At 47.6% G+C, this 14865-nt stretch overlaps 1 protein-coding gene across 1 annotated transcript in view; it reads right to left on the reverse strand.

The window, feature by feature from the left end:
* Window positions 1–5964: 5964 nt before the first annotated feature.
* The window catches only part of fam20ca (FAM20C golgi associated secretory pathway kinase a), a 38290-nt gene continuing 29389 nt past the window's right edge, over window positions 5965–14865 (reverse strand). Inside the window, exons 4-10 of the mRNA XM_008287930.1 lie at window positions 12714–12806; window positions 10638–10753; window positions 9461–9641; window positions 9259–9368; window positions 9053–9134; window positions 8845–8904; window positions 5965–7638 (exon numbers count right to left, since the gene is read on the reverse strand). Coding sequence (XP_008286152.1) covers window positions 7380–7638; window positions 8845–8904; window positions 9053–9134; window positions 9259–9368; window positions 9461–9641; window positions 10638–10753; window positions 12714–12806 — 901 coding nt within the window. The 3' untranslated portion in view covers window positions 5965–7379. The remainder of the gene's footprint in view (window positions 7639–8844; window positions 8905–9052; window positions 9135–9258; window positions 9369–9460; window positions 9642–10637; window positions 10754–12713; window positions 12807–14865) is intronic.

Here is a 14865-nt window from a genome sequence, read left to right on the forward strand (position 1 = left end):
AAACACAGACAGACTCACACACCCCCTTCAGCACCGTACTGCTGCTGCTGCTGCTCAGAACTTGCTCTAGAAGAGAAACAAATGAGAGTAAAAGCATGGTACCTGTGTTAGGGGTCAGCCGTTCTCTCTTCCTTTTGTCGTCCCTCCAATCCCCCTCCTGTTCAGCTGGTGTGAGCTGAGGCGAGCTGAGCTGAGCCGAGCCGAGCCAAGCGTTCAGCGGCGAGGCTCAATCCTTTTACCCTGCGATGCTGAAAATGGCACCAGTATTCCCTGATAGCGGCAGCCTGCCTCTCTCTCTCTCTCTCTCTCCCCTTCGCTCTCTCTAGCTCGCCTCCCTCCTCTGCTTGTCTGCTGCCATGTTGAGTGCACGTAGGGCGAGGGGCGGGCTGAGGGGAGGGGAGGGGGAGGACGGTGGTGGGGAGGAAGAGGAGGAGAGAGTGAGGGGGGACTCAGGGGGATAAGAAAGCAATTAGAAGACAGCCCCTCTTCCTTCCAGTCTGGAATGTATTATGGAATTAGCTCGGGGTGAGGAGGGTGAGGAGGGTGAGGAGGGTGTCGGGGTGCCTCGTCCTGCAGCAGCCTGTCCACTCGTACATGTGGGGGAGAAAGGGGGAGAGAGCGAGTGTGTCTGGGCTCCAGAGCTGAGGTGAGAGATTGTTCATGTAGTGATGGGAGGGAGGAGCTGTGGGACCACCTGCTCCTCGCCTCCCCCTCCTCTGCCTCCCCCCTGCTCCGTCTCCCCCTCTTGCACTCAGAAGCACCCGGCAGGAGAGAGAAAGGGCGACTTCAAAGCCTCCTCTGTCTCAGGTTGGCGTTGCCGCCGCCTCCTCCTCCTCCTCCTGCTGCTGCTGCTGCTGCTGCTGCTGCTGCTGCTCTCTGAGTGGGTGGCGAGGACGAGGCTGCGTGTGTGCAGAAGGGAGACGGAGAATTTAACATGCAATTTTCGATGTGCAGTTGGCCATGTCTGTGTTTGTTTTGCTGTGTCCTTCTTTTGTTTATCTTGTTTGGCTTGGATGTGTTTGTGGCTGTTTGTTATTATCAGGAATGTGTGTGTGTGTGTGTGTGTGTGTGTGTGTGAACTGGTGTATGAAAAGAGAGATGACCAAAATCCCAGAGTGACAGACAGCGATAGGAAACGACGAGGGGGAGCTGCAGTGTGTGTTTTTGTGTTTGTGAGGAAATTAGATAACAAAAGCAGAAGAAGAAAACAGGGGAGTGTGTTTGTGCCCGTGTGGAGGTGTGTGCGCGTCCCTCTGATGGAGAGGGACCGAGCCAGGCGCTGCATGGGGGAGATACGTGTGTGTCACTGATTGTGCCATGAATGAAAATAAGGAGGGAGGGGGGAGGAGGGGGGGTGACTCTCCTCCCATTCAGCCATCTCCTCCTCTCTCTCCCCTCTCTCTCCTCCTCCTCCTCCTCCTCCTGACTGACAGATGAGGAGCTGCTCTGCTCAGGCGCGCGTCAGTAATTAGCATCCTCTCATCTTGTTTTCGTCTCTCGCCTCCATCTCGGTCATTTCTGTTCCTCCTTCATCCGCTTCTTCACAGCGTCCTCTTCCTCCTCCTCTTCTTCCTCCTCTGCTTCCTCCTCTTCCTCTTCCTCTGTGCACGTTCCGCGTTGTGCAATTACGGCCCGTGATCGCTCCTGGCACGCAGACGCGCACACTCGCGGACAGATGAGCAGAAGCGCGCACGAGCCCTCGGCTGCCGTTTCACACGCTCATAAACAAAATTCGCGAGCGCGCGCACTCATTTGCAGTCAGTCAGTCAGTCAGTCAGTCAGTCGCGAGCACACGAGCTGTGCACGCGCGCAGCGGTTCAAGGGCGATTGATTTGGAGTTTAATTTCTCTCCCGGCGCTCTTGACGCAAAAGGATGCGCCTCCGTCTGACCTTGAAGACAGACGAGGGGGGAGTTGAGTCTCTGTCGCCAGGCTCAGCCGCTAGGGACGCGCGCGCGCGCGCACGCACAGCATCGTCACCTGGAAATGTCAAAACCTTCCATGTGCCGTAATAAATGAACGCTTTCCATCTGCCTTCTAATTATAGCCATCATGAGGCTACTCCTAATTTTAGCTGCAGCCGCGAAACAGTTTAATAATTCACGAGTTGAGACACGGAGCTGCTCCTGCTGCTGCTCAGCCGACTGAAAAACAAGCGGACAGGCCTGATGTTGTCTCCTCAGCCCTGACAGTCGGGCTGAAGTCGGTAAACCGTCAGTTACGGGACAGCAGCAGCGATCAGACGGAGCCCGAGGCGGGGAGACGCTCCGGACGCCCCGGCCTCCAGCTCGCTGCCTGTTCGGCCTGATGGTTCCCCTGAAAGCAGGAAACCGCACCAGGCGTTTCTGAGCGATGTGTTTATGAGTATTGGAGATCAGTGGCAGCAGATGCGCGGAGCCAAGCGTGTACGTGATCGCGCCCGTGTGCCTAAATCATTTTGGCGCAGCTCTGCTCCCCGGGATGCGTTTGTTTTGATCAATGCGGATCTGAGTGGAGCGTGATTTTGCCTACAGCGCCGACATCAGTCGAGACGGACAGGGGTTAAAAACGACAGGCTTTGAAGACGCGCTTTGAAAGCTGCTCTCATCTCAGCTCCACGCACACGCACCGGGCTGTGTGTGTGAGGCGTGGAGTTTGTCCACGAGGTGTGGTTTCCACTCAGATGAAGGAAGACAACAACCACAATGTTCATGTCTCACACAGATGTCTCGTTTTCCTGATTTCACAGAGACATGCTCAGGATGCTCATTAACGCCTTTAATCTTCCTGTCAGTAGTTTAAGAAGTTTGTTTTTCAGGAGCCTGAGCTGCTGATTCAGGTTCAGTGCTGGGGGAGCAGGGGGGTGTGAGGGTCAGGGTCGTGGAGGACTCAAACCACCTCGGATCAATGGGAAGCAGGACAGGAAGGGGGTTGCTCTCTGTTGCCATAGAGACGGGAGGACAGTGGTGTTGGATACTGTTGCTAGGCAGGAGAGGCTGCCTCTGAATGAGGTGAGAGGATGTGGGGTGGTCTGCTGTGGTGGGTGGGTGGGTGGGCAACATCAGGGCTGAGTGGGAGCGATCCGGAACCGGTTCCGTCTTCCTGCTCGGTCACATTTTACAATAGATGGAACAGAATCACAAACTACAAATGCATGCCATGGTACAAACATTTAAACTATGAATACGTCTTCTAACACATAATTCAAAACTTTCACCGCCTTGTGTTTTTCAGATACATCAATAACAGGCAGTCAGAGCTGAAGGTGCAGTGCGCTGCCTAGTGGCAAAGATGTGAAGTGCAACAACACGGAAGACTGATGTTACACTCACAAGCTTGCGTTATTTATTCCTAATTACATCTTTTTCTCTCCTAATACCTGTTTTTCTTTTCCTTTCTCACATCTGTGTGTGGTACTACAGCATCACCGGGACGTCCGGTTCGCTGCTTCGTGTCTTTCAGGCTAAAACGTCATAAAAACAAGTCCAGATATTAATTAGAACAGCAAAAAAAAAAAAAAAAAAGCATCATTCACTCCTCCTGCCTGGACTCAGGACCAGCATATGACGGCGTCATCTCTCAGACATACATGTAAACAACTCACACATGACCACGAGCCTCGAGCGCCACCTGGTGACCGCAGATCGCTTTTCCTGAGGTGGTCTAGATAAACTGTGCTCTAGCGCCATCTCCTGGAGGATAATCATTCTGCTTTCACATCACTGTGAAGCAGCATGAAATAATGATTGCAGTGTTTTAAACAAAAGTTAGTCACGTGGAAGCAGCTCTGCTCCAACAAACAGCTCATTTCTAAACCAGCTTTGCTGTTGGTGCCAATCTGATCTCAGAATAGAAGAAACCTGGCAGCTACCAGAATGTTCTAACACCGCCTCCGTCACCGGAACCGGACATCCAGGATCCAGAGAAACACCACGGAGCTGTCCGTGGTCCTGACCCGGGTTCTGTATCAGTAGTATCGGTTCAGCACCACGGACAGCGCCTCCGTGTTGGGCTGCGATCAGGGTCTAGCACCAGGGACAGCTCCGCCAGGCTCCAGGCGGTTTGATTAAAATGGATTGATTTATTGTGTCACATTTTTAACTCGCTGTGGGCTCATTTTTATTTATTTTATTTTGTTTTATTTTTATATATATGAAGTCGTGCACCTCTATCGAAACAGTGCAACCATAACCAGAAGCAGGGCCAAATCAAAAGTCCATTTTGTGCACTGATACGAAGTTATGATGCAAAATCACCGTAAAAATCCCATAAAATCAAAGAAAAACAGGCAAAACGTCTTTGCTATGTAACATGTTGTTACCAACATGTGATAAATACAACTTACATTTTACATCCTCCTTTCGTTTCTGCTCCACGTAAACACATCCTGCAGTTCATCCCAGGAAAACTTCCTCAAATGTTGTCACGTGACTGCTGGTCAGCTGACTTATGAACGGCTTCTGGTTGCAGCCACGAGCTCAGGATTGAACAGAACCTGGTTACTGTTAACAGGCTTTTTTTTTTATTTTTTTTTTTTTTTTTTTTTTAAAAAAGGTTATTCTTGGATTAAAAAAAAAAAGAAATACATTTTTAATGAGGAGTGTATAATAAACAGATTTTAATAAAATATCCCGATTTTTAGCTCAAATTTGGTTATTTACCCAACAAAACTGAAAATCACACATCATTAGGTCAGGGACTGTTTAAAAGTTCAGGTTTAGTTTTCTTGAGAATTTTATGCAGCCACATGCAATTTTAAGTCGTAGCTGGAGGCACTTGATTTATTTATTTTTTATTCTTAAACTTGTGACATCAAATTATGTGATGTTCAGGGTTTATCTGGACAAAGCGTTCCGTTGTACTTGTTTTGTTGCACATTACTATTTGCACAACACCCCACACAGGACTTTTCTACTTGACATATTACACTTATTGTAAATTTTGCATTTTCAATTTTCTTATTGTTTATTTTTGTCTTTGTATTGGTATTTATGGTGGTGGTAACCATCTTTGTGCTGTAACAACCAAATTTCCCTTTGGGGATTAATAATGTATTTCTATCTATCTATCTATCTATCTATCTATCTATCTATCTATCTATCTATCTATCTATCTATCTATCTATCTATCTATCTATCTATCTATCCATCTATCTATCCATCTATCCATCTATCTATCCATCTATCTATCTATCTATCTATCTTTTCCTGGGCAGGTCTGACAGTGTGACGGGGGGCACTGTCCTGCTGGGGGGAGGCAGATACGTACGACAGGAATGTTTAAGTGGGTGGTACCTGTCAAATCATGAATACCAGGACACTGCTCGCTGCTGCAGGCATCTGGGTCACTCCCTTCACCTGTCAGTGGTTTTAATGAGGCGGCTGAACAGAAAGTGCAGGTATGTAGTGATCATGTGTTGTTTATCACTGAATTTTCTCATCTTGTGATATCAGAGTGAAGGCAACGCAAAAGGGGATTCGAAGATAATTCAATAGTGAAAAAAAGAAGAAAAAAATGTAATTATTTTAATACTGTAATGACAAATAAACACCAGAACATACAGGTTGGACTCACCTTGAATGGTTAGCAGGAGTTTCAGAGCTGTCCCCGTCTTCACCTGCAGACCCGTAGCATCTGAGAAACAGGCCATTTAGAACTGCAGCAGCTCACATATATTTTTATACACACAGTCTGATAGAGCCTCCTAACTTTCAGCCTGAGCTCTGTGGTTTTGCCGTGTGTGCAGGCTGCATGCGGTGCACAGCTCTCGGGCTCGGCGTGTGTGATTGAAGCTGCCTACGCGTGGCTCAGCAAGTTAAAGGGTCGCGATGAAGGCTGAGTTCTCTCATGTGATATTCTGGGTTTTAGAGAACGCTCAATAAAGCCAAACCTTTATTTGCAGAGCACCGCTGATCCTCACGTGCCCCTCGTCGCCGCTCTAACGAGCTGCACATCCACTCACACATGGCAGCCACCTACACACAGATTTGTCCTCACCCTTGTTTTATTGCACACTTTAATCATTTAGTAAACAGATCTTCACAGTAACAATGCAAGAGCAGAAAACAGAAGCGAATCACTGTGCAGTGCAGCTCGACAGGTCTTCAAAGTATTTATAGGTATTTACAGTGGAAATATGAAAATCGAGGAGCAGTGCCGGTGGTGATCCCTGTGGTTGGATGAGGCGTGTGAACCCCTGATGTCACCCTCAAGCTTCTTCTCAGGCTGTCTGTAGCTCTGTGAATCCTGTCCATACTGCCAACCCAAAAACATTCAAGTACTGTATTTCTGTCATTGCACAGGTACTGGGTCAGCCAGTACACAGGACTCTGAGGAGGAAACATTGCACTGGCACCACTTCAACAACACCATGTTCAAAATCAAACAGCTCTGTTGTTTTTCTATCATCTGAACATAAAACAACACCCAAAGGAATGCCAATTTAAACAGTCTCCAAATACTAAATCACCCAAAGTCTCTAAAATATAAAGCAACACGAAGCAGAACCAGAACTCAAAACGTATGAAACCATTTTCATTCTTTGTGACGCACCAATAAATAGTAATTTGGAATCTCATAAAATGAAACAACACACAAACTGTGAAATGATGTTAAATTCAGTTTCAGGTTCCTGGATGTTGGTCTGTGAACACGAAGCAGCACATCAGCGGCCTCCAGTCTTCACATCTAGAAGGTTTTTGGTTTGCAGAACGTTGTTTTAGTGTTGTTCTGTCTTGTAGTGAAGCTAAACTTTCAGGGAAGGCGGCGGTCATAGAAACAGAGATACAAAGCTGAAATAAGGCAAAGTGAAGGAACTGTTTGAACTACAGTGTGAAATACTTGCACTCGCTCTGTAGAAGTACGTAAGAACGTTTTCCATCGGCCTGTTCGGAGTCTGTGCCAAGACTGAAAGCTTATAAAGATCGATTATAAAGAGAACACACTGTGTGGAGGCAGCCGGATTCAGACTTCATCTTTGAAACATTCGATGAAAACACTGAATAAAGGAAGCGTCTCCTTCCTCTGCCGTGATAAAGCTTATTGTCTGAGCTGACGCTGCCCAGTCAGCGAAAGTTTGTTGATTTGGTTAATATAACAAAACACACGGTGGCCTCCGGAACAAACAGGACAAAACCAGAACACAGCGGCGGTTCCTTTATGTCGTATACAACAAAAATACATCTGTATCTAACAAGTACAAAGCCTCAGAGTGGCAGTCTGTCTGTGGCGGCTGTGGACAGCTTCTCACACTTCAAAGCAGCTTCCGTTGAGGCAATGATGGCAAGTCTCGGAATTCACTGAATTCAGCTTGATATCAGAAGTGGGATTGTTCATGTTTTGGTGTAATCCCATTGGCTGAGCGTCCACAGACGTGGTCCATTGGCTGCAGGTGGAGCCTCACTACCTGTGGCCCGGGCCCCTGTGGGTGGCCGTGTCCCCGACCAGATCCTCCTCCACCACGTTGACGTAGCCTTCTTTCTCTATGCAGCCCGACACCACCTGCAGCACCAGCCGGAGCCGGCGGTCCATGGCCCGCAGGTGAGGCTGGATGAGGACGGGCGACAGGCGGTCACGCAGCAGAGACTCCTCCATCAGAGAGCTCAGCTGGAGCTCCTCTTTGGCCAGCAGCTGGAGACGCAGGTAGGTCGACTTCCTCAACCTGGAAACAGCAGACCAGCGAATCATTCACTTGAGAGAGACCACGGGGTCCATTTACTCAAGTACTACATTAAGTATGATTAAATTATTTAAATTGTACTTCAGTATTTCCATTCTATGCCTCGTTATACGTCCACTGCCCTGTATTATTATCATTATTATTATTATTATTATTATTATTATTATTATGATCTAGACGACATTTCAGACACATTGTTCCAGATTAAACCAGTGCTCTCCAATCTTCTGATGTAAAAAAAAAAAAAGCAGCGTGAATGTAAATGAGCTGTCAGCAGTCTGTTCAAATGATCCGATATCTCACCAAAAACTAAAGATCTGAGAGACAGGTTTGTGAATCAGAACTTAGTTTTCATCTGCTGTCTCTGTGTCTAAAGTCTTCAACCAGCTCCACCTGCAGCAGCTGCAACAGTCGCATGCTGCCGACACGTTCATGCTTCAGTATTAATAATATAATCATCCATCCATCATCTCTACACCTTAATCCTCACTATGGGGGGTGGAGTCTATCCCAGCTGACTCAGGGTGAAGGCAGGTTCACCTGGACAGGTAACCAGTCTATCACAGGGCTACACTTAGAGACAGACAACCAAGCACACTCACATTCACACCTACGGACAATTTACAATCACCAATTAACCTCAGCATGTTTCTGGACTGTGGGAGGAAGCCGGAGAACCCGGAGAGAACCCACGCTGCACGGGGAGAACATGGAGACTCCACGCAGGAAGATCCCGGGTGTCCTCACCGGGACGCCAACCGGCGACCTTCTAGCTGTGAGGAGCTAACGGTGCTAACCACCGAGACACCTGGCAGCTCCTTGTACTTCAATGCTTTCACTAAAATGTTTGTGCACTTTTACTTCAGCAGGATTTTTCATGCATTGAAATGAAGTATTTTTACATTTCTGTTCTGGTACTTTCAATTTAAAAAAGAAGCAATCAATGTCATAGCAATAATTCTATCAGTGAAGTTGTAGAGCTGGACCTTTAAGTCTTGCACATTTTGTGTTGATCTCCAGCGTCTGTTTTTCATGAACCAGAGACCTTCTGGTGGCTGCACAGAGCAGCTCATCATCAACACATCTCAGAGGTGGAGACGTTTTCCTCCGGGCTACGAGGTCTGAAGAGCTGATCGAGCTGCTTTTAGCCCAGAAACTAGTAGCAGAAGGAAACAGAAAAACTCTGACCTGCAGCACTGGCTGAGAGGCACGAGGATGGACAGCTCGTCGTGGGAGTGTTTTCCAAACCTGGAAAGTGGAGATAAAGACCAGAAGATGAATTATCTCAAAACTCTCCAGCGAGCAGATAGATGGTGGTTATCTATTCTAAATACCAGATATGTGATACTAGCACTGAGGCGGTAGTTTTACTGCTGTGAGTGGATCAAACGTTTACCCTCTGCCGTTGTCCAGGTGAATGATGAACGTGTCATTTCCAAACTTCTCAAAAGTTTCGTAATGATGCCGGTCCATGTTACCTGTACGAAGAAAATGGAAAATAGTGAGAAAGCACAATTTAGACTCCAGACAATTCAGTTCATTAACTAATAATCAGAGTTACTGTTGTTACGTTATATTTATGTGCCTTGATTCTCGTCTCACCCATGAGGAAGTCAAAGATGGTCATGTCCATGACGTCCAGCAGTCGAGTCCCGCGGTCGTACGGAGGAGTCTGCTTCACCTCATCGCAGTAGTCCGGATCCACCTCCCACCTGAAAACACGTGTTGATGAAATGACTCCACAGTTAGTCGGAGAGTTGTGTTAACACGAAGCATGTCGGTGCTGAATGTGCTGTGTTCGTACTCGGCTTTCTTGCGTTTGTGGTAGGAGCGTCTCCAGGGGTTCCTCCAGGTTTTGCGTTTGGCCAGGTTCAGGTCTGGCAGGAAGGCCGCCAGCGAGCCTTCTATCTGGTCCGGTTTACCGCACAGAGCGTGCTCAGTGGAGCAGTAGTAGGAGCACTCGCCGTAGAAGCAGACGTTATTCGCTGACAGGAGAAGAGTGAAGACCACGACTTAGAAAAGCCATCAGAGAGCAAGAGCTTGAATTCAGAACACATGCGACTATCAGAACTTTCAGGAGAATATTATCTGTAAAAGTCATATGAAATAATTAAGTGACACCAGACTTTGTAAAAGATGTTATTATTCAAACTATCCTGCACTTTCAGGTTTTGAAAACTCTTTATAGACCGATGGCATAAAAAAAAACAAAAAAAACAACGACTTTCAGCTTCTTTTAAATCCAAGACGTCACTGCTCCATCAGCACAACCTGATGTGGAAACTCTCAAACTCTTCATCATCTTTCCACTGTGAAAAACAGTCTGTGCTACGTGCAAAATAAAACCAACAAACAAACAAAAAACCTCATTTTTAAAATCATTTTCACATGTTTTGTGCAGCTTCTCTGGGAGCATCGTTGTTCGTATCTCAGTAAAACAGCTGCTAAACAGTCGATCTAATGTTCAGTAAAGTTGTGTTTCTAGAGTTTGTGAAGCTCTCTGTGGAACCCAGACGACTTCCTGTCAGTGACAAATCCTCCGTTTAACAGTTTACATTCACTGCAGGAAAGATTTCACGTCTTCTCTGAACGAACACTCTATTGTGTATTTCTGTCGTATCATCAGCTCTGGTACATTTGGATGATTTTATACATCTCTACACTGGATGTTAACATTTTATATTTCTGTTTTTTAAACCTACTCGTTTGATGCTCAGCTTATGTGTACATGCAGTAGGAACCCCTTTAGTTCCACCTGTCTGACAGTCTGCTGATGAACAGTGCCACCATGTGGAGGGTTTGGGTTACGGCTTTATTTATCAGCACATGTTTGGACATTTGCGGCCTTTTCTTTGTCCTGAAGAGCAGGACGCAGCATCTCCGCCTACTGCAGGTGATGACACACTTTTTATCTGGAGCAGCAGTTTACAAACGAAGCCACGGCTGATATCTCCTCGTGTGACGCTGAGCAGAACGTCTACCTGGTGAGATGAAGAAGGTCCTCCACAGCTTCTTGTCACGTGTCACGTCTCTGATCTCCCTCGTCATGTTGACGAGTCGCCCTGCCACCGGGGGAACCCTCCGAAAGTCCAGGATCCTGGAAAGACAAGGAAACCGTGGGTGTTTAAACACAGAGGCTTCGCTGACAGATTGAACATGAAACAGTGAAGCGCTGCTGTCAGACTGGAGGAGCAGCTCCAGGTCTCACTGTTTTACACCATGTTTCCAAATTTACTTTTCGCTGAGCAGATGCAGCTACAAGCTCATCGTCTGCTGAGTGCTTCCAGCCAAACAGGAGCTCAAACACTCAGAACCTGTTCGTTTCTCTGGACTTCTTTCACTATTTACGAACAAAACCAGCGAAAACATGGACGGCTCGGAGGTTTGACCACAGCAGCTCCAGTGCAGCAGAAGAGAAAACAGGAACTGTTTCTGCTGCTAAATACACTCATAAAACTCAAAAATAAACTCAACTGAAACGGTCGGTTAGATTTGAAAAGCATCGACTAATCTGTGGCGCGCTTGATGGATTATTGATGTTAAACAGTTGTGAGTGCAGCCTGCGTGCATCAGCATGTTTCAAAGAGTTTTATCTAAATAAAGAGGGTCCAAAGAAAAAGCCAGACATCAGGATAGTCTAATATTTAGCGATTCTCTGTCCAACCTGTCAGCACACGAGTCAATCTCTCTGGTTTCAGCACAACAGCTGCATCAATAATTCATCGTGTTGACGGTGCTTCCTGTCTGATCGACACCAAAATCATCATTTACTGACTTCTAAACAAAACAGAGACAGTAATCTTTTTATCTTCCTTTAACTTCACTCGAATACCCAAAATAATGAGCAGCATGTGCCGAGCTGTGATGGTTTCTACCTCCTGTTTGATTCGGTTAATTCTGCTCTACTGGTCTGAAGCTCCCGTCCTCCCAGCCTCTCCCTGTCTTCACCTCTTAGTCTCTTTTTCTTTTCTTATGCTCCCATGTCAGAACACTACACCTATTCAGGCCCTATTTAGCCCGTCTCACTGTATGTTTGCTGTCCAAATGACCCTGACCCATTTCAGACTAGAGCTAAGCCTCCTGGGAGCAGGCGGACACACAGACGGACCGGCTGAGTGGAACAGAGTTGGCGAAACTTTAGCCTACAGAGGACAGCATTCAGGAGCTGCAAACTGCACCGTCACGTCGGCTCGCCGCGACAAAGGAGTACCTGTGTGTGCGTACCTGCAGCGAAACACACTCCAGCTTTTATTTGTGTGCAGCTATTACACAGCCCTGAGTCACGAGGAGTTCACAACAGATGGTAAGATAGCACGGAGGCAGAGACGGGAAAAAAAACCCTGAGATTTAGAAGCAATTACTGGAAAGCGGCGACGCTTCCTCTTCCCTGAAATCTTCAAACTATTTTGGTACATTTCATCACAACTGTCGAGGAGGAGAACTCGAGTTAAAGAAAGTTCCAGCCGAGCAAAACAACCTCCTACTCCACATTCCTGAGTCGATATGAAGTAATAAACCCACAATAGCTCAGCCTGGCATCCAGAGGCGGCCGCGGTCGGGCAACCGGGCTGTAATTCACGCACGCAACCTAAAAACAAACCGCTCTTTAGGGGGAACCTCCCTGCAGGACTAACACCATGTTCTGGTGGGGGACGAGATATTCCTGCTTGGCTCCATCCTCCTGCCCACACAGACCAAGTCACCTGTCAGCATCATCCCCTCCCCCGAAATCCCAAATTAGCACATTTGACTCTTCTGTTGAGATTTTTATGAGTCTTGTCAGCTCAAGAGCCTCAGAGTCAGAGGATCACGTTCAGATCAGTTTGCTCAGCAGCCGGTGGAGGAGATGATCCCTGCTCTCGGTGTGTTCTCTAATCCCTCATGTGCTAAATCCCATTCCCATTTTCACAATGCAAGTCCATTATGGCACAACTCTGGTCTAGAATGGGGTTCAAGTGTCCTGCATGAGCTGCCATCTCCTCCACCAGCAAACAGGAACACATGCAAAGGGAAATGCTTGATGCTGTTGGTGGGGGAGGGGGGGTGGGAGAACTCACCTGTCCAAGTGAAAAGCAGCGATCTCAGCGTTGTGCCTCTCAAAGTCCGAGAAGTAGAAGAAGTCTGGAGGCGTCTCCTGCTCTCTGGTCTGCCTGAAGGAGACATTAAAGTGACATCAGCATGTGTGTCCAGAACCATTCAGAGGACATCAATGAGTAACACTGATCCTTCAGCAGCATGTTTCTGTCCTCCATCCACTGTGGACTGAAACCTTCTAAAACTGGAGGTGACAGAAGTCGTCTGATTCATCAGGGCGGGGCCACGATCAGAAACAACTGATTTTTCACTTTCACTTTTAATTATGCACCCTTCTGATTTGCGACATCTCTGCTGCTGTCTTTGCAAATCTCTTCAACTTTGATCTAATTATTATTTCTTTGTTTCCTGCAGGGCCAAACTCATCTCAGCATCTGCCTCCTGTTTCTAGGACAGAAGCTGACGCATGAGACCGAAGCCCTCGTGGACCAGGCTGCTGAGGGGAAGCTGGATGAGAGTCTTGCTCACATCTTGCAGTTCCTCGCAGCAAATCGCACACACACACACACACACACACACACACACACACACACACACACCCAGGAGATGTGAATCTCTGCCAGCCGAGCCATGGATCTGAGTCAGGAAATGCTGGGAGCCTCTTTGTGTCTGTCTGGCAGCAGGATATTATTTCTATCAACTTGTACAGACACACCTGACAGTCACCTGCACCTGAACCACACACTCCTCCCTTATCTCTCCTCCTCCCCTCCTCCTCCTCTCCATGTGGACTCCAGGGTGGAGCATTATTTTTTCCTGCCCCTTCTCTCCTTTTCCTGCCGTTTCCTTGAGTGGTGGAACCTCTTAGGACAGAAGACGTCCTGCTCTTCTCTCACATGTCAGGGAAGCAGCCATTTACCCACAAATCAATCGCTGCCGTTGTGATCCGTCCTCTCCCACCCGGAGCGAGGAGGAGGACTGATGGTGCTTTTATTTTTCAGGGTGCAGGGCGGCGGATGAAAGAGAGAGCTGAATAAACACTGGCAAGGTTTTAAAAGGTCACCTCATGAGCCGTGGCACCGGTGACGCACCTTCTTATCCAGATATATAATCAGAGTTAATAAAAAAAAAAGCTCAGGAACACACACACACACACAGCTGCAGGCTTTTACAGCTTTTACTTTAATAAGCCAATCTGCACTGTAAGTCTGAGAGAGAAAGTTGAAATTTCCTTTCATCTCTCGACAGTCTCTCAGGAAATCCTTTGTCTTCAGCTAGAAGCCGCCGTAATGCATCTGCTTCCAAGCTTTTTCCGCCACATATTACATTTCTTCTTCTGGTTTCACTTTCCATCCTGCAGAATGAGCGGCGTAAACCTGACTGACGGGCATTACAGATCTGGTTGCCATGGACACCGAGATGTAAAATGCAATTTCCTGTCGGGGGGGCGGAGGTGGCGGGGGGGGAGGCTGCTTAGAATTTTGAACGGCAGAGTTGTGATGTGAAGAATCGTAACACAAGAATGCACCACAAACACACTCCCCCCCGGCTCTGTCCACACACGACCAGCGAGCGTCCTTGATCATAATAAACGGGCTCCTTATCTGAGGCCTGATTAGGCCGCAGTGTGCAGTTCAGCAGAATCTGTGCGTGTGAAGTGATGAGGCTGAACCGCTGCCTGCGTGGACTCGGTTTGTGCTGACTCGGTTGTTTTAACGCTCTTTCATGAGCTTAAACCTGCACAGCGGAGGGTTATATCAGAGAGTGAGGAGGCTGAGCAGCACAACAGCTGTGGCCCAGACTCTCAGCACACACACACACACTCCTGGCTTCTCTCACACACAAGCAGCCAGACGGACGATGCACGCCGGCGACAGAGAGAGGGCAGCAGAGACAAACCCACGGAGAGGAAATCAATGTGCCGACCGCCTCCAGGTCACCGGTTGGCATTAAAGCGACGAGAGGAAAACACGCCCGTCACATGTGCAACGATGGAACAGGAAGCAGTTTGTTTTGTTTCTCGGCCAGGTGGCGTTTGTTTGTGAGAGCGACAGTCAGGTGTGATTCAGCCTCGTCATCAGCTACAGGTGGAAACACAAACCAACCACGGCTGCAGGCACAATGACTCACACCTGCTCTGTATGCAAGGGTTAAATACCATCCATCCATTATCTA

This window comes from Stegastes partitus, unplaced genomic scaffold, assembly GCF_000690725.1.
Source record: "Stegastes partitus isolate 25-593 unplaced genomic scaffold, Stegastes_partitus-1.0.2 Scaffold528, whole genome shotgun sequence".
Lineage (NCBI taxonomy): Eukaryota > Metazoa > Chordata > Actinopteri > Pomacentridae > Stegastes > Stegastes partitus.